Source organism: Ceratotherium simum, chromosome 20 (assembly GCF_057802395.1).
Source record: "Ceratotherium simum simum isolate JZ-2026a chromosome 20, ASM5780239v1, whole genome shotgun sequence".
Taxonomy (NCBI): Eukaryota; Metazoa; Chordata; class Mammalia; order Perissodactyla; family Rhinocerotidae; genus Ceratotherium; species Ceratotherium simum.
The window spans coordinates 34,465,632-34,484,780 of NC_141919.1; the positions used below are offsets into that span (position 1 = coordinate 34,465,632).

Sequence of the window (19,149 nt, forward strand, 5' to 3'; positions counted from 1 at the left end):
GGGGGACAGTGAACACAAGCTTTGGAGTCAGGGTGGCCCAGCATCAAATCTTGACTAGGCCACTTGCTACTTCTGAACAGTCAGCTCCTTAACCTTTCTAAACTCAGTTTAATCATCTGTAAAATGGAAATAATAAAACCTAGTTCAAAGGAGAATGTTTGAGAGGATTAAATGAGTTATTAAATGTAAAGCTCTTAGTTAAGTGGCTGGCATTTAGAAGATACTTATTAAACAGCAATTATTATTAGCAACCCTATAATTAATAATATTAAAAAATTTAACAGTACTTCACTGATTTTAAACTATTTCATATATTCTTCTTTACCTTTTCCTTAAAAGTTGGGTTATTGATCCTTTATGCTTAAGATCAAGCACGAAAAACAGGCCATTGCCATATCAAACCAAACGGTATACTTTTAAAATAGTACATTGTAATAGAGAAAACATGGCTCATCTCAATTAGGAAGAAAAGCAAATATTTAGAGCAGACTTTTATGGCACACGCCATATTGCTTAACATAATTCTTTCATATATCCCCACCAATACCCTATTAAACAGTTAATTAGAACTATGAAAATGGATATTTTTTCCTTCAATTTAAAAAAATTTCTCATTCACATCTATGCAGCTAAAAACTAGAAAAAGATATCTTCTGAATTAAGTTTATGCAGTGATAATAAATGTAAAGGACTTCAGAGTTGGAATTGACCTCAGAAGTCATACACATAGATCAATCCTTCCTTTTTTACAAGTGGGGAGACAACTTCAGAGAAATTCAGTGAACTGCCCAGGTCAAGTTAATGGAAGTAGTCCAACACAAAATAAGGACTTCTGACTTCCAAGACTGTGCTCTTTCTACCAAACTGTTTCCAAACCATGGAAGAACGTGTATGTCTGGGTATATTTATAGACATACTTGTGATTAATATTGGACTCACAACTCCCAGAGTATTAACATGATGTAGAAGATGGCAATCTCCTAGCCATGCTAAACCATAGTGAGATTAAATAATAGTTCTTTAGTTTCACCTTATATTATCCAAAGTTAGAACTTATATTTTGTTCAACCCTCCTTTAATCTAATTCTCCCATCTGTGGGTCAGCAGTAAATATAGATGGAAAACTTAAAATGAGAAAGAAAAGATTTTCATAAAGAAGTAATAGAGAAATGTTTTTAAACCTTTTTTTTATTTTGAATGACATAATATCTGATACTGAATGACTATGAGAAAAGATGTATGTTGACAACATACCAATCCAACAGACAAAATAAAAAATTACTATTCACATTTTAAATTTAGAAAAACTAAAGCATTTTTAAGACCTCACCATGTCATTGATAATTTTAGTGATGATAAACCCAATTATCTTGCTATGCAATCTAACTATATGAAAATACAGTTTGATCCTAAATGATATGAAATTGAACTTAGTTTATAAATACACAAATGTGCACAGCCCCATAATCAATTCAAATGCAATTAATTTTCATTATTGATAATAGAATAGGAAAATAATTATCCAGATATTCTTTTACTTTTAAAAAGTTGACATTATAAATGTATGTTTTACTCTGGAATTCACATATCCTCTAATATTTCATCATGGGTATATTTAATGCTCTAGAAATGAGATGGGTCTTCATATATTGAAGATCCAACTCAAAAAATAAAGCTATAATATTTATTCATCTTGGCTTCTCATTAACTCAGTTCTTTTCTATTATTCTATAACAGTGGAACATATCATCATGAAATCCCATGCACAACTTTCCAAGCTATTTATCCCTCATTTAAACAGGAAACCTCTTTTTAAACTCCTGTGGGACTGAAAGTTACAATTAGAAGGTCAAGAGAGAAAAAATGAGAATATCAATAGAGAACTAAAAAGCAAAGTAACCTGATTTTAGCTCTTCTCCAACAAAGACTGGTTAAACCAAATCTCAGAGCAGGTAATAGTTTTATTGGTAACTGAGAAATAACTAAATTATTCAAAGAATATCAACTAATTGAAGAACTTGGCAAACTGTGGCCTAGAATAAGGCCTTTTACTTTTAAGATTAAGTAAATGATACATTTTATTTTTCATGTTTCGTTATCCCCAGCTTGGATGTAGAATTAGCGTAGAAGTTACCAAGATGGATCAATCAGAAACCAGGGATCATTGCTATGACAACATCATTTTTAAAGTCATCACAAGAATTAGTTAACTTGTAGAATTATAATATATCAAGGAATAGGATAAAAATCATATTGGTACGTTTTCATAGTTCCCTTGTCCCCACAAAAAGATTTTTAAAAATGCTTTGAACAATAATTACATTTAATTTTTCATTATCAAAATAAATTTCACCAGAAGTGATTAAAAATCTGTGTAAAATCAGCAAAAAGTCTTGAACTCTTGGCTTTGTTTCCTCTATCTCTTTACCTACCTACCTATCTGCATAGAGACTGAGAACAAGAGTAGCTCCCCCTTCAGTTACCTGCTTGGTGGAGAAGACAGCGACCTCTGAAGATTGACCCCCGAGTTCATGTCATGATAGTATGGTTGGCTTGGGATTTCTCCAATTGGGAAGTTGACTCCAGTCCCCTGGGTTATGGGCGCTGAGGAATAAAACAAAGAGAAACACTGGGAATGACATTTACACTTGTCATCTCTATTCAAATGGAATAATCTCATACTTTCCATGCTTCTGGGCAAGGATGAAGAGAACTCTATTGACCTTAAGTCTCTAATATCAACCACCAACTGGGATTGGACTTGAACACTTCCTCACAATGCCAACATTCAAACGTTTAGAAACTCGAGGTACTCAGACTATAATCGTTGGTTATCACTTCCCCTACTCCCACTCTCCAACCTTCTTCACTCACTCCTTTGTATTAGTTGTCACTACATCTGCCACCCCACTGGTCTATAGAAGCATCAGAGGAAACATGTTTCCTATTGCTCAGCACCAAGAAAAGTGCTTTGTAGTAAGTTGGTTCTCAAAAACCAAATCATTGTTAAATAAATAAATACAGAACAGTTTCACAAATACCAAAGATTATTATCCTATAATAATATTAACACTAATATTAGAATGGATTAGAAATCATGATATTTTCTCAATAATTATGTCTTGTTTTTAAAAAAGTTTTTATGACACAGCTTTATCAATCATTTAAAATGTACTTTTAAGGTATTATTTTGTAAATCCACAATATTTTTTGAGTTTGCTGATATATTATGAACTGAGATTTTTGTATATAAGCGTTGGTTTTTGTACAATGGATTACAGCTGTTTGAGTTTTTAAAATTTGTTTCTAGACATCTTGAATAAACCTGAGGCAGCATGTTGTGTTACAGTGAGTAGAGTCTTGGGAGATAGATAGCCTTTTAGTTTTAACTCCTTCTGCCACTTATGGGCTATGCACCTCAGTTTCCTAAACTATAAAATGCAAATAATAATAATGTACTACATATGATTATGTTGAGGATGAAATGAGGTGGGGAGAGAGGAAAGCCCAGCATCGTGCCTGGTGCGCGGTAAGTGCTTAAGAAATGTGAGTTCCCTTCCTTCTTTGCTTTCTCCCCCAAACTTCTTCCCTGGCAGGCCGGAGTGGTTAGCAAAGATGGAACGATTCAAAAACACGCTAAAAGCAGACCAAGAGGTATAAATGAACCTAGTGGTTGAAAGTTGTTCGTTCAATGATTATGTCCATTACTGGCAGGTGCTGCAACGGATACAAAATAGTCTAAGACAGTCCCTATCCTTAATATAACATATTGGGCAACAAGTTGGGTAAACAACACACTCACAAAAAAATGTATAAATACCAGCATAATACAGATTATAATGAAATTGCACAAATGAATGACATGATCAATAAATGCTGTAGGATTTCAAGGGAAGAAGAATCCAATACAGGCTTGAATGGTCCAAGAAATCTGTGGAAAAGCCACAGCTGACACTGGACTTTGGAGGATGAGTGAGGTATTGAAAGTAACCCCATTCTAAACAGGGCTCACCGCAGGAGCAAAGTCATGGGCAGAGATAATATGCAAGGCAGAGACCAGGCAGGTTGGTGTAAAAGGACGGTGCTTAAGAATAGTTTCCATTTCTTCACCTGTTTGTATCAGACCTTCAAAAGCTCCAATAAGAGAAAGTGTGTTGTGGCAACAAAATTTTAGAGCCCTTGAAATTCACTCTAAGAACACATGATCTGCTTAATCTTCCCCTCTCTCCTAACTGCCTCCAGATAAATATAAAATTCCAAAGAGATTGAGATTTTCAAGGCATTTTTCTTACCCAGACTTTTAATAAACATTCTGAATGTATTCATTATCAGTTGAATTATAGTACACTATCAGGCAGGCCAAGATTAACTTAAAATATTTTTTTAAGAAAGTATGATTAGAAGGCACATGCTTTATTGCAGAGAAGGAATATACAATGAACATCTCTCTTTCCCTATTAAAAATTAATCAAATCAATATATACAAGATTAGTCATAGCTCCAAAGTTCTCGAGCTTATGCTTTCTGTTAGATTGCTCCTGTTGTATAATATGCTTCAACCTCATTTTACACAGAAAATATTTGTATTCAATGTGTAACTCCGCCTAATGGCTTGAATTCTTTGCAAAGCTAAAATGTAGCTGTTTGTTGTGGCTTGAGGTATACCAGAGGTTAAAAAAACGCAAGGTAAGAAATCCCACGGTAACCACATGCTTTAAAGTTTATTATTAGAACCATGTTCTATGTGACATTGGAAAGCAGAGTATGTGCTAGGAGGCATTGAGGGGCTCAGCAAAAGTAAGCCATCTGTCTGGCTTCCCACACAGTAATGGACACAAGTCAAAGAACTGAGTTACTAATAGGAATCTTACAGGTTATATCTTACGTAAACTATTTGCAGTTTATTAAGCTCATGCAATATTTAGGCAAAGATTTGTAGTTTCTATTTAATACATATGGCTTGATAGTCAACAAAGATTGCTTGACCATAAACATACGAGGTGCAATTTATAGTAAAATGATGATAAAAATTCTTCGGAAATTTTGTTTTTTCAAAATTTTGTTCCAGAAGGATTATGCCAGAGTATCAAAACAGCAATAAAAATAATTTCTCTACAGATTTATACATGAGCATTATAAAAATTTAGTGTGCTTTCTGACATTAAATGGGAGATTACAGAAAGAAAAGTAGATTAATAAAAAACATGGCCAAAATCCAAAAGAGCGCACACAGAATTTATCTAACAACAAAGAGAGTATGTGAGAACTGCAAGTCCTAGGCAGATATTCCTGTTTAAAAGCCTCTGGAAGAACTTACATCGGATACAAAGATCAGCGTTAGCAACTCTCCCAGAGAGCTGCAAGAAGCCTGGAAGCTGCAAATCACATTTAAGAGGCTGCCAATAACCTCTTAGAAACGAAGCTTCGAAGAACCTCAGTTTCTAAGGGTTAGAGGCCAACGCTTAATCTCTCTCATTGTTCTCCTCTCCAAAAGCTGATCCTAAATCAACTTTTAAGATGGAGATAATATCATTCAACAGAAAGATCACTATCCTAAAACTGAATAGCTTCATTAGCTAAAGTCAACATACACATTAGTGGGTCATATGATAGTAAAACCCTAGAGGACAGAAACCATTAACATACTGTAAACCCTCAAGAAGTCAGAATTGGTGATATACAGCATAAGGGATAAGGGTTGTGCTGAAGTTTATGTTTACTTAGCAAACCCTTATTTCATAAACAATGAAGTTCAATTGTGTAAATAAGATTATAATGTGGATATATTAAAACACTTAGGAGAATAACTTCTCAAGTATTTCAGAGACACCTATTTACATATGAAGTAGAAAATGTTTGCTGAATAAATTAACTAATGAATAAATATAATGTACTAATTACAAATCAGTACTATTTATTGTAACAGGTAACTTAAAAATCTCTTAAGAGATGACAGCATGAATTAAAGAATGAATGAAGTATGTTAAATTTACCTCATATTTTTAACCTATTCTTTTATTTTTCAAATTCGGGTTTTTCAAAATATCTCTCTGGGTTTTCAAAGGTTCTAATATGGCTCTCCTTCTACAGTATCTAGTATAATGTTACTTACGATGAGGTACTAATAATATTTTCTGACAGACGACTCTACTGTCCTCACAGGAAGGACTATATATGTTTATTATGAAACTTAGAAAAGTACAAATTTAAGCACATAATTTCAGAATGCCTCATAACTGTAGCAGCATAGCCTCTCTGCTAAAGAACAGTATTGGGAAAACACACACATACACCTTCAAATACCCCCTTCCTTACATGATGCCAGAAAGTGGCAGTAAGTCAGACATGTTCCTTTCCAAATTAAAAATAAACATAAAAAACTTTCAAACGTCAGGGGCCATCACACACCACATATTGATCTGAAAAAAACACACAAGGCTCAGCACCTTGGTTGATGGAGTAGACCATCAGAATCCTCTTGCCCAGCAAATAGGAACCCTGGAGCTACTGGGATACAGGATGCGTATTAGGTTTGGATCTCCTACACTGCCCCCAACTAAACAGACCCGTGACAGAAGTCTTTGGGGGCATACATATATCCACTGCAGAATTATATCAGAAAGAATAAATTATTTAAGGCCTTAAATATTCATGTATTTTACTCCCTGGGATACATGCTATTAGCATCGGCCACTTTAGCATCTGAACTATTTGAGAAACGATGGTTCAAAAGACACAGTCATCCACTAACTTGGAGATTCTTCACCGAACACAACTCTAAAGAACTACCTATATTCAACCTCAGTAACTCACTCTTGCTTTGTCCTTTTGGATCATTATAATTCTTGTTCACGACCTCTGAATTTGACCCAAATGAAAAACACAATTTAAAACAAGGACCAGAGTGCCACTCCATCATCTGAATAACATCAGTCCAAACTGTGATGCTGTCTATCAAAATGTCAGGTGAAAACACACTCTTCAAAGTTACATAAATAAGCTAAGTCAGAGAAGAGAGCAAGAAGAAATGAGTCACCTCCTTTAACGTAATCAGTGCGTTAAGAGCCGCATCTTAGATATATTTATTTGCACACACTAGTAATAAGTAAAAGAGTTGATCAAGGAAACTTCCCCCTTGGTCAGTTGGTTGGCCAGGTGAACTTACCCAAGAAAAATCTCATCCGGCCTGCCAAGAATGGTGTCTCAGGTGAGCTGGCCGGTAAAAACAATTGGACATTGTTTTGGATAACAATGCTTTCTATCTATATCCACCTACAATCTGCAAAGTTAATTTCTGCATCCCTCTACACTCTGCATGTTAGTGTGTATATCCTGTACATCTCCAAGCCCCCACCAAAATGTTAGTAAAATGAAAAAGCACTTATCTACAGGAAACTTATGTGGGTTATCATAACAACACGGAGTACATTTAATTAATCACACTTCCTTTGATATAAATGACCATCTATGGTCACAGAGAGAGCAGTGAATTAAACAAATACCAATAACACAGGAATCTTAGAACAACCCTCAAATTATTTTCATACAACAAAAAGTTTTGATGATTTAAATGCAGATATTTTAGAAAATCAGACAAAATATAATCACTTATGATTTCATCAAAAGGTCAGAGATTTTAAAATTCAAGTTCTCCTAATATGTGGCTATCCTTCATACTGTATTTAAAGTTCAAAATATAAAATATTTTAAATCATACTGTATAATTAAATAATAAGAAAACTATTTACTTACTTCTGGATACCCTCACAAGTTCTGATACATTGAAGACTCCAGATTTTACGAAACTATCCTCAAGGTATCCTGAAAATAAACAGCAAGGGGAAAAAGATCAACATAAGCAGGAAGCAAATAAATGATTAAACACTAGAATTTGCTCAAGTGTTTTTAAAGCAAAGGTTAGAACAAAAACCAAGTGTGTTTACAACAAAGACAAGTAAAAGTGAAACCCTTGTGAATGCAAACTGGGTCTGCTTAAACAAAAGTAAAAAAGTGTAGATGCTAAGTAACCTCCTAGGAAAATTTTTTCTCAACTTTCTACACGTACAGGGCAATTTTATCCGCCACGGCCCATGCACAGAGAATGCAGGTTTGGGGCTCTCACTGAATGCAGTGAGAATTCAGCTCAGTAACACCTGGTAGACTAAAGTCCACCCATTTAAAAAAAAAGAAAGAAAAAGGAAAACCACAACCACAATTAGCACTTTGTTGGAATTACTTCAAAGATCTCTTGAAACCACTGTTCTTTCACAAATCCTTCCCTGATTAAAGAAAAGTGAGCTGCCATTACCAGCACTCCTACCCTTGTTCCAGGGTCATGAATCACACAAAAGCAGAACCAGTACATACAGCAAATTTCTTGCATCGACCTATTTCCATGCACCTTTAATATACCTCACACAATTTCTCGGCTTTCTCTTCCTTGCTCCTACTCCCTTGCACTCCTTTCATTGCAAGAACTGGACATTTTTGCTAGCAAACGATGGTGAATCTGGGCCTCCAGGAATGCCACGTCACCCTTCCGTGACATCCAGGTACAGGGTCCCCCGTGGCTGTGGCCCACAGCTCAGGAGCCTGAGTAAGTTCAGACCTGTTTGGTAGCTGGTCTGGCCACGGCCAGGACTAGAGATGAGGACTCCCACCAACAGCAGTCATGTTCCCAGGTTCTCATCTACGTGAAGGAGGTGAATGAGGGAGAGAACGTCGTAGGAAGGAGGGATGTGGTTACTCCCTGCTGCCCAGGGAGAGAACAAGTAGAGCCTGAAAATCCTCTGAACTAAAATACTTCCAGGAAAAAACTCTAGATTCCAAGAACTGGCAATTTGATTGGATTTTACATCAAGTTTTAGGGCTGACCAAGGGATTAGATTCAGAACAGGAATGTGAGGCCTGGGTGGTTTAGCAACATGTATCACTCAAGTCAAAGAGCTGAGGGCCGGCCCCGTGGCTTAGTTGTTAAGTGCACGTGCTCCGCTACAGGCAGCCTGGGTTCGGATCCCGGGTGCGCACCGACACACCACTTCTCTGGCCACGCTGAGGCGGCATCCCACATACAGCAACTAGAGGATGTGCAACTATGACATACAACTATCTACTGGGGCTTTGGGGAGAAAAAGGGGAGAAAAGGAGGAGGATTGGCAATAGACGTTAGCTCAGGGCCAGTCTTCCTCACACACACACACACACACAAAAGCTGAGATTTGACTCCCAACCAGAGTTTACCAGTGTGGAATCCTGGCCATGTTATTAGACTCTTTGTGCCTCAGACTCCTCATTTATAAATCAGAGATAATAAAATTACCTACCTCCTAGAGTTGTTAGGAATAATAAGTGAGATAAAAATATAAAACCCATAGTAGGGACTGATTAAATGTTACCAATAAGTTAGGATTGGCTACTGGAGTCAACAATCACCCACACACTAAATTATACACACTGGATTCCAGACTGTCTCAAATTATTTGTAAATCTTTATCTAGAAATTTTACCAGGACAAAAGTCACCAAACCACTTTTTAAAGACAGGAAAAGTAGGAAGAGACAGAAAATCATTTAATTAGCATATATGCTTCATTGCTGTGCACTGAGGAGCCATGTATGTCTGAACGCTGTTTTATGCCCACTCACCCACCTTCTTTACACAGAGCAAAAGAGAGAGCAAGAAGAAATGACAAGATCTCAGTTGGAGATAAAACTTACGTCTCACATTAAGTCATTACTCCGAAAAAAACATACATTTTTAAGAGGATAATAACAAAATGTCCCCATTTGATGCACCTCTATTTTAAGGAACTCCTCTTCTTGAGCAATTAATTTTTCACCAGGTTGAATTAATTTCAGTATTAATGAGAAACTTCTAAGCAGCCAACACTACACAAGGTGCTAAAAGCCATGAAGACAAAAAAGGACACTGACTCCCTTCGTGTGGTGGGGGAAAAAGATAGTTGTAATATTCTGAGCCACTATAGGTTATCATCGCGTACAAAGATTTCTGTTTCTTTCGTTGTTGTTTTAAAGCATAATAAATTATACTTTATTTTATATATGGTAAACATAAAATTTTACATATGGCAAATATATTAAATATGAAGGCTTTATTATCATGACTACCGCTCATGTACTTAACCAAGCTTATATGTCCTCACTCAGCTGTACTCTGTAAATGCCTGCCCTCACATCTTGTTCACGCAGCTCCATCTGATCAGACGGGCCTCTTTCTTCACACGCTATTCTCATCCTTCAATGTCCAGCTCAACCACCATCCACTCCATAATCTGCTCCTCTACCCTCCTCTCCCAACCCCTGTGCCAGCTAGAAATAATCTCTTTCTCCTGTATTCACATACCACCTAGTTTGTACCTACTTTACATTACTTTGCACATTAGAATTTTTAAAGATATCTGTTTTCAAGCCTTGTGTTCCTTACTGGATTATCGGCTCCTTTATTTGGGGGAACGACTGGGTTTTGTTCATCTCTATAACTTCATTAACAACTAACTCAGTGCCTATATAGAGTAACTACTAAATAAAGGCTTACAGAACAAAATTTTTAAATTCAACTCTTTGAAACAGGGTCACAAATGAACAACGTGGTAATTTTATAACAATGTAGACATAGATGGCTTAAGATTGAAGGATAAGTATACTGACCCTTATTATTCCCTGGAACTCATTTCCAGCGAATTTATTTAGGCTTTTGGGTAGAAGGGGAAAGAGTAATGATTAGAGTCAGATTGTGTCTTTGACTTTGTTGTGTATATATCACGTGAAGTACATAATAACCTTTCAATATGTAGATATCATCTGAAGTTCATTTTCTTATTACTCTAATGAGCAGTCAGGGCTCCATTTGCTTCTTAGTCATGCCCATAAGATGGAGTGGTGCGTGGACCTGTTAGGAGCCAAATCATAACGGGGGGGGGGGGGGGGGCACCTCAGGCTAATCCTACCAGCGGGAAGACAGGAAGGCAATCACACATAGGCAAATATAATGACTATCTCATAGAAAAGGGAAGGCAATTCAGAATGTAGCAGGCTGTTTCTCCACTCCCCACTCCCAATTCCCCAAGTTCTAATGAATTTAATCCACAAGGAAAACTGAAAGAGCTATTTTACTAAAACTGTGAAAGGCACTGGAAATATGTCAGAACTGCTTTGGCATCCACCAGACAAAATGCAACACCATAGGTCCCACTGGGCTCCACTCCTGCGTGGAGCATAGTGAGACTTCATTGAAAGGAGGGCTCCCCAGGATGAGCAGTAATGCCTACCAACAATGACCTTATGGGAGTGGCGGTGGGTGGGAATCAGGCAACTGGGTAGCCTGGGAGAAGCACCGGAAGCAGACGGCTGCCACCTTCATGTATCTTTTCATGCAGCACAGCCTTTACAAGGGACAGGCATTACCCAAGATGAGGCAGGGTAAAGAAAAGAAATAGTGGATGACACAGTACTTAGATAGCTAATAGTGCTTGCTCACCAGCATACAAGAGACAATACTTAAGGACTCCGGCAAAATAACTGGGAGCATTGTATCGGGGGTCAGGAGCCCTGCAATAGCGCAGAGAGTGAGGGTCAGTAAAATGCAGGTTACTGGTGTTAACACAAACCCATCTGTAACCTCCATGCTGCTGGGGCCTTCCAGAAACATGGTTTTCATGTGTTACATAGACCACTGCAAATCTAAATAGCAGATACAAAGGCCAAAAATCTTAAAGCCATTTGGAGACATTCATATAGTAAATTCCCTTCCTCTACCAAAGGAAATATGAGCATCTCTGAGGCAGAGCAGCTGCTTAACGGTTACGGAGCAATATTACACAACAGCTTAAGCCAGGAAGCAAAGAACAACTCGGCATTTATGTGATGCTGTATTTACACTACATGTATGCTTTTTAAAAAATAAAATTGAGTAGGAAATAAAGACTTCTGTAAACTGAAAATTCTCAAAGGCAATATCAAATTATATTATTTTACTTCTTTTTTTATTTTTCTCTCACAAAAGCAACAATAAATCACTACTGAGAAGTTAATATAGTGTTTAACCTCCTTTACAAACAATAACAGAGGGACACAATGGCATATCTAACTGTTAATATCTCAAATTATAATCAGTACCATTTGAATGTTAAACAACGTTTACATAGAAAATCCAAAGGAAGACTGATAATGCTCATTTTTATTATAGTCTACTGTATTCTATTCTTGAAATTAAAAAAAAGAAGCCACAGAAAGCAGTTATTAAATTCATGAAAGCTGTCTTCAAATATTTGAAGGACTGTTAATATAGATGGCGGATTAGACTTATTCTGCGTAGTTCCAAGAACTGTTTTTTGGCTCAATAAACAGATTTGTCATCCAATAAGAAAAGTCCTAGAAAGGAATATGAAACCTTGCAAAGGTAATAATAACCAACACATGCCAAGCTACTGCACTAAGTTCTTCAAAAGCATTAATTCACGTAATGCTCACAATTGTCTTACAAGTTGCCGTGTTACTGCCACCATTTTACAGAGGAGGAAACTTGTATCTACAGAGGTTTGGGGTTTCCCAGTGGCTGTGAAGACCCCCTTAGATTTAAAAATTCTCACTATGGGTAAGAAATTGGATAAGAGCATCTCTGAAGCCAGTTGCAACCCTCAGATTCCACTTTTTTGCATGGCTGTTTTCCTGTTAGTTTTCTTGCCTTGCGTATTTGGAAAGTCGGAAATCTTCTGACTTTAATATACTCTGATAGTACTATATTAATACGTTATTTATGCTTTCAGTATTTCCTTCCAGTCCATTACACTTTTTCCTGCATAGATATAATATATATAAATATGTATTTTTTAAAAATTGAGATCAAATTTAAATGCATTTGTATCCCGCTTTTTTCTAATTAACATTGTATCTTTCCCTCTAGATTAAATAGTTTTTCAAAAGTATGATTTTAACATTTATACAATATTACACTGCATGGCTGTATCACACTTTGTTTAACCATTCTTCTATTGTTTGGCATTTTAGGTTATTTCCCATTTTTTAAAATATTATAAACAGCACTGCCATTAACATTCTCATACACAAATCTCTGTCAGCAATTCTCATGATTTCCTTAGGCTGGAGTTCCCAGAAGTGGAATTACTGGGTCAAAGGACATAAACTCTTTTAAAGCTCTTGGTAAAAACTGTCAAGCTGCTTTCCATAAAGGTTTTTGCCAATTTATACTCCCTCGGGCAGATCCTGTGCGTGTCCACGCCACCACCCTGCTGCCAGAATTACATATTAGTCATATTAGCAGGGATTTGTTTTTAATTGTGGCAAGTTGATAGAGAAAAGATAGCATTACATTAATGTTAAAATTTTCATTTTTTAATTATAATAAAGTTGGATTTTTTTCAGACACGTAATGCATTATTTCTTTGAACAGAACATTCAAAAATATGTAAAATAAGAATTGTGCTAGCAGGAATATTTTATTCCTAGTATTAATGAGATTATTTCTAGAGTTTCACAGTTAATGATAATGTTGGCTATTAATTGATGATTGATTTTTTTCTCATCATTAGATATATTCACTTATTCCTAAATTTCTCAGAGTCTTTAGAAGTTTTCTGATTAGAATTGTTATTGAATATTATTAAATGCTTTTTTGGCATTAGTAGAGATTACCCTTTTTTTCCCCCCTTACAGCATTTAGTGTTGTTTTATATTACTGAATTCTTAGATTAAATTATCTTTCTATGTCCATGGAAGAAAGCTCTTTTAATTTATTATTGAATTGGTTTGCTAACAGTTTCTTTCAAATTCTCTATATGTAGCTGGGATACTTTTGTGGGAATTTTTGTATTTTAGTTCAAGTTTTCATACCAGGGTTATAGGCATGCTTCATAAAATGGTTTGGATGACAGTCATTATTTTTTTATGAAAAGTTCTTGAAAGTTTGGAAAAATTCACCGGTAAAATCATCTTCCCAGAATCTGTGTCAGAGAAGATTTTTTGACATTTTTGAGTTATTCATGAAATTTACTCTGCTCCTGTTTTCTGGTCTTAAGATAATTTTATTATATATTTTCCAAGAAAATCATCAAGTCTTTCAGATTTTTCAATTTATTAGCACAGATATTTTATGGCTTACTAAGTGGGCTATGTTTATTTTTACAGTATAGTAAAATTAAATTAAAGTTTATTATAATTAATACATTAACATATACCATAATTAATATAAATTATATTAAATTACATTAAACTAGACTAAAAATCAGCTCTGCCACTTACTATGTAAATCTAAGGCAAGTTAAGCAACTTTTCCACACCTCACATTTCTTTTCTCTAAAATACAGATGATAACCACAGTACCTATGAGTCAGTATGAAAACTGTATATTGCTTTCAAATGATGAAAAAGAGAGATATTTCATTTTAAGAGCAGGGAAAGGGAAGGTAGAACTTCCAAATTAACAAAGAAAGCAAAACACAATGAATAGGAACTTAATCAAGACAGTAGAAATAGGGACATAAGAGGTGAAAATAAGTAATTAATATAAAGTAAAATAGAAGGAATAAAATCAAGTATATCAATCACCACAATAAATGTAAGTCGGCTGAATTACCCCATAAAAGGAGCATAAATTATCCCATTAAGGGATCAACTCAAGCAAATAAAATCCAATGATTTTCAAGGAATACATTTAAGACAAAATGATAACAAGAACATAAAAATAAAACATGAAAATAAAATAGTAGGCAAATTCAAACAAAAAGAAAGCAGTGTCAATTAGCAATGGTTAAGATGGAATTTAAGATGAATTACAATAAACAGGATAAAGAACATTATGGATGGATGAAAGGCACAATTAATTAAGGAGATAAATCATAAACCCCACATGCACTGGACAATATTGTGGAGAAATGCATAAAACAAAAACTATTAAAATATAAGAAACTTGATGAAAAATACAATTATAGTGAGAATTTTGAATACATCTTTTATAATTGAACATGATTATTAGACAAAGACTAAAGTTTATATCACTCAAATATAAACTATACTTTGTCCGTATGTCCATGGAAATTTTATAAAAATTGATCATGTCCTTGACCAAAGAGAAAACTTTAACAAATTCTTAAAATTAGAGACTCTTCCCGTCATACTGTCTCATCTTTGACAAAACTAAAAGTAAAAAACAAAAAAGTAACCAAATTTTCTGGACTACCTGAAAATTAAGAAAACAAGCCATGAATCAAATGGAAAATCAAAATAAAATTATAAACTATTTAGAAAACAACAAAAAGAAAAAGTAAAAGGAAAGGAAAAATTATTTACCATAAGATATGAGAAACAACAGCAAAAAACCCAAGAAAAATTAAAAGGAAATGAAAGATAAAAACTGAAATTAATAAAATAGAAAAAAGAAGCAAGTTCAAAACAATAAATAAAAGGAAAGATGATTCGCTGAAAAGACCAGCAAAATAGAAAAACCATTTTCAAGCCTCATTAAGGAAAAAAAAAAAGAAAAAGCAAAAATATACAAGTACAAGAATAGAAGGGAAACATAACCATAGAAACCAAATACATTAAAAGAATTAGAAGAGAATAACACATGCAACTTATTGACCACAACTTTGAAAATTTAAATGGGCAATTACTTACTAAAATAAAAGTAACCAAAATTGAACCAAGTGGAAACCCAAATAGACCAATTACCCTAGTGCAGTGGTTCCCAAAATTTGCTGATCATTGGAACCACCTGGGGTTCTTGAGGAACAACTTATGCTTGGCTTCCACCCCCAGTTATTCTGATTTACTTGATATGAATGTGACCTAGACATGAGGATGTTCTAAAAGTTCCTCCAACGATTCAAAGGTGCAGCAAAGTTTGGGAACCACTGCACTATTGCTATGCAAAATGTGGTCCCAGAACCAACAGCATTGGCATAACCTGGGAGCTTGTCAGACATGAAGCTCAGGCTCCACTCCAGACCCTCGGAATCAGAACGTGCAGCTTAACAAGATCCACAGGTGATTCACATGCACTTTAAATTTGAAAACTCTAGAACAGAATAAAAAGGTGATTCTAAAACCACCTTTAGGGCTGGCCCCGTGGCTTAGCGGTTGAGTGCACGCCCTCCGCTACTCGCGGCCCGGAGTTTGGATCCCGGACGCACACCGACACACCGCTTCTCTGGCCATGTTGAGGCCACGTCCCACACACAGCAACTAGAAGGATGTGCACCTATGACATACAACTATCTACTGGGGCTTTGGGGAAAAAAAAAAGGGGAGGATTGGCAATAGATGTTAGCTCAGAGCCGGTCTTCCTCAGCAAAAAGGGGAAGATTAGCATGGATGTTAGCTCAGGGCTGATCTTCCTCACAAAAAAACAAACAAACAAAAAAACCCACCTTTAAAAATAGCATCAGGTACAGATGTGTGCACAGCTGAATTTTATCTATCCTTTACCGAGCATTTAAATCCCAATGATATTTACACTCTCCCAGGCCTCAGAAAATGATGACAAGCCTCCTTATGAAGCAGGCTCTCTCATGGGCCTCTATTAGGCCAGCAAAACAAATCACTAAACTTGCAACCTCCCTCATCAAAACAAAGCAGGCAAACAAACAACCAAAGACCAAGCACATATATAAATGCAACTACAAGAATCCTAAATAAAATTGAATATATTCAATTCGTATATTCAAATTGAATATAGCAATATTATCAAAAGAACAATACACTATCATCATTACGGTTTAGTCTATGAATGAGTGCAGTTCAGTATCAGAAAATCTATCAATATGATAGAAAAAAACACAAACACATGACCATATCAATTGATGCTGAAAATGTACTTGACACCAAGAAAGGCAGCAGACTTGCCTAACAATAAATCTAAGCAAAAATAGAGATAACAGCAAAAAATAAAGACTCTTTAGCAAAACCCAACAACAAATTATTATAAAAAGAGAAAACTAGTCTGTCATTCCTAGTTACCAACCTCCTTGAGCCTCCTCTTTTTAGTCCTTAAAAATGTAGCGTGTAACTTAACCAGTCACAAAAAGATAAACACTGTATGATTTCACTTAGATGAGGTATCTTGAGCAGTGGAACTCATAGAAACAAAGTAGAACGGTGGTTGCCAGGGGTGGGCGTGGATTGGGGGAATGGGGAGTTGTTATTTAATGGGTACAGAGTTTCAGTTTTGTAAGATGAGAAAGTTCTGGAGATTGGCTGCACAACAGTGTGAATAAACTTAACACTACTGAATTGTACACTTAAAAACGATTAAGGTGATAAATTTTTATGTGTATTTTACCACAATTTTAAAAAAATGTGACCTGGAATTTGAGACCCAGATAATTGTTACTAAATTTTTGTTTACATATATTCAAGAACTACTTTTTATATTGGCATTTATGTCTATAAGCTTATTTATAATAATTACTTAGGCATAACCCTCTGCTTAATTGATTACTACACTCATTATTATTCTGTATCTACAGCTATATTTATATTGAAAGCTATAGGTGTACATCTGAGGACTTTCCCATTCCTAAAATTTTTTATCCCAGTGCATCACTTTGTCAATTGAAATGGGTTTTCAAAGAAAGTGAGGACTCTATTTTTGAGATGACAAAAAATAAAGAATATATTTCTATTGCCTTTGACTAGAGATAAAACTCCTTGAACATAAAAAAAAAAAAAGCTTCAGCATAATTTTAGTATTTCTACCAGTCTTCTGGTATTTAAGGTTGACCAAAAAAAAAAAAAAAAATACAGGTAACTTGTTTTTTCTCTAGGATGATTACAAGATTCTCTTTGTCATCCATGAAACACAAAAATTTCAACAGAACATATTTAGATACTATTACTATTGGATGGATATAGTTAGCCCTTTTGATTTGCATATTTAGATCATTTTTGGCTCATAAAAGTTTTCTTCATTTGTCTTTGATTCTATTTTTCTCCTAAATGCTCTGATTTCTCACCAAGAAAACCTAAATTAACACTCAATTTTCTATTCTTCCATCATAAACTTTTATCTCATCATTTTAACCTCTTGGTTCTTCTCCTCTGCTTTTGGAATAAATATCTCAAGTTTGTCTTCTATATCAGTGATTATTTCCACAGTATCAGTTCTGTTTCTTATTCCTCCAGTGTAAATTTTAATTGTATGAAAACAACTTCAGTTTTCTTGCTGTTTTTGCTTACCTCACATGGTATTCTGTTCAGTGAAGCTATTCTTTTATCTGTTCATTCTTCATGTAAGTATTTTCTTTGAAGTAAACAAATTGTTTTCTCTGAAATTTTCTTCTAGTTCTTCATTTTCAAAGATACGTTCTTCTGGATCTTGATGATGTACCCTCTCCCCGTTCTCCAGTATTTTCTCACCAAGGGCAAACCGTTTTGGTTCTTTTCTTTTTCCTTAAAGGGTAGTCTACCCAGATTTAGGGTTTGGCCTCAGAAAAGTGTACGGCTTTCCCTTGGCTATGGTAAGTAAAGGCCATATAAGGTGAGATAGAGGCCTGTAGAACTGACATAACTGGATCTGAATTCCTATCTTATCATTTACTGGCTATTTAACTTTTAGTAAATTACCTAACTTTAATATAATAATAATAGTAACAATACTGATGGCGATAATAATATAATAGTGGCTATCATTTATTGAGTGTTTATTATATGCCAGGCTCTGTGCTAAGCACTTTAAACTCTACCTCAGTTCAATTTCCAGATTTGCTCCTTTTTTATTAATGACTTTGAGTAAATACTTAAATTCTCTAACCCCAAGGCCCATTTGTAAAATGGGAATAATAATAATACTGAACTCAGAGATTTGAGGTGAAGATTAAATAAGAAAGTGCATATAAAGTGCTTAGGATTCAATAAATGCTTATTGGTAATGGCAGTAGTTGTAGTACCAGTAATAGCGTTAGTCAAAGTTAATAAGCACAGCTCCTAACCAATTCCCAATGACTGCTGGTCCTTCATCTAGTGAGTCTCTACCATAAAGAGGCAGGTTCTTCTCACCCCAGCACCTAGATATGTAAGATCTTACCAGAGAGGGCGTGAAAACCCTCACTTTCTGTAATGCACGGCTCTGGAAGGACAGATGGCACCCAGTTCACAAGGGGCCTTGTCTACGGTGCTA

General features: G+C 35.3%; 1 protein-coding gene across 3 annotated transcripts in view; it reads right to left on the bottom strand.

Moving 5' to 3' along the window:
* NFIB (nuclear factor I B) overlaps nt 1-19,149 on the bottom strand; it is a 222,303-nt gene that overhangs the window by 57,763 nt on the left and 145,391 nt on the right. For all 3 annotated transcript variants that reach the window (XM_004436794.3, XM_004436793.3, XM_087444600.1), the window contains exons 4-5: nt 7,753-7,821; nt 2,484-2,604 (exon numbers count right to left, since the gene is read on the bottom strand). In XM_004436794.3, the coding sequence (XP_004436851.1) occupies nt 2,484-2,604; nt 7,753-7,821 (190 nt within the window). The remainder of the gene's footprint in view (nt 1-2,483; nt 2,605-7,752; nt 7,822-19,149) is intronic.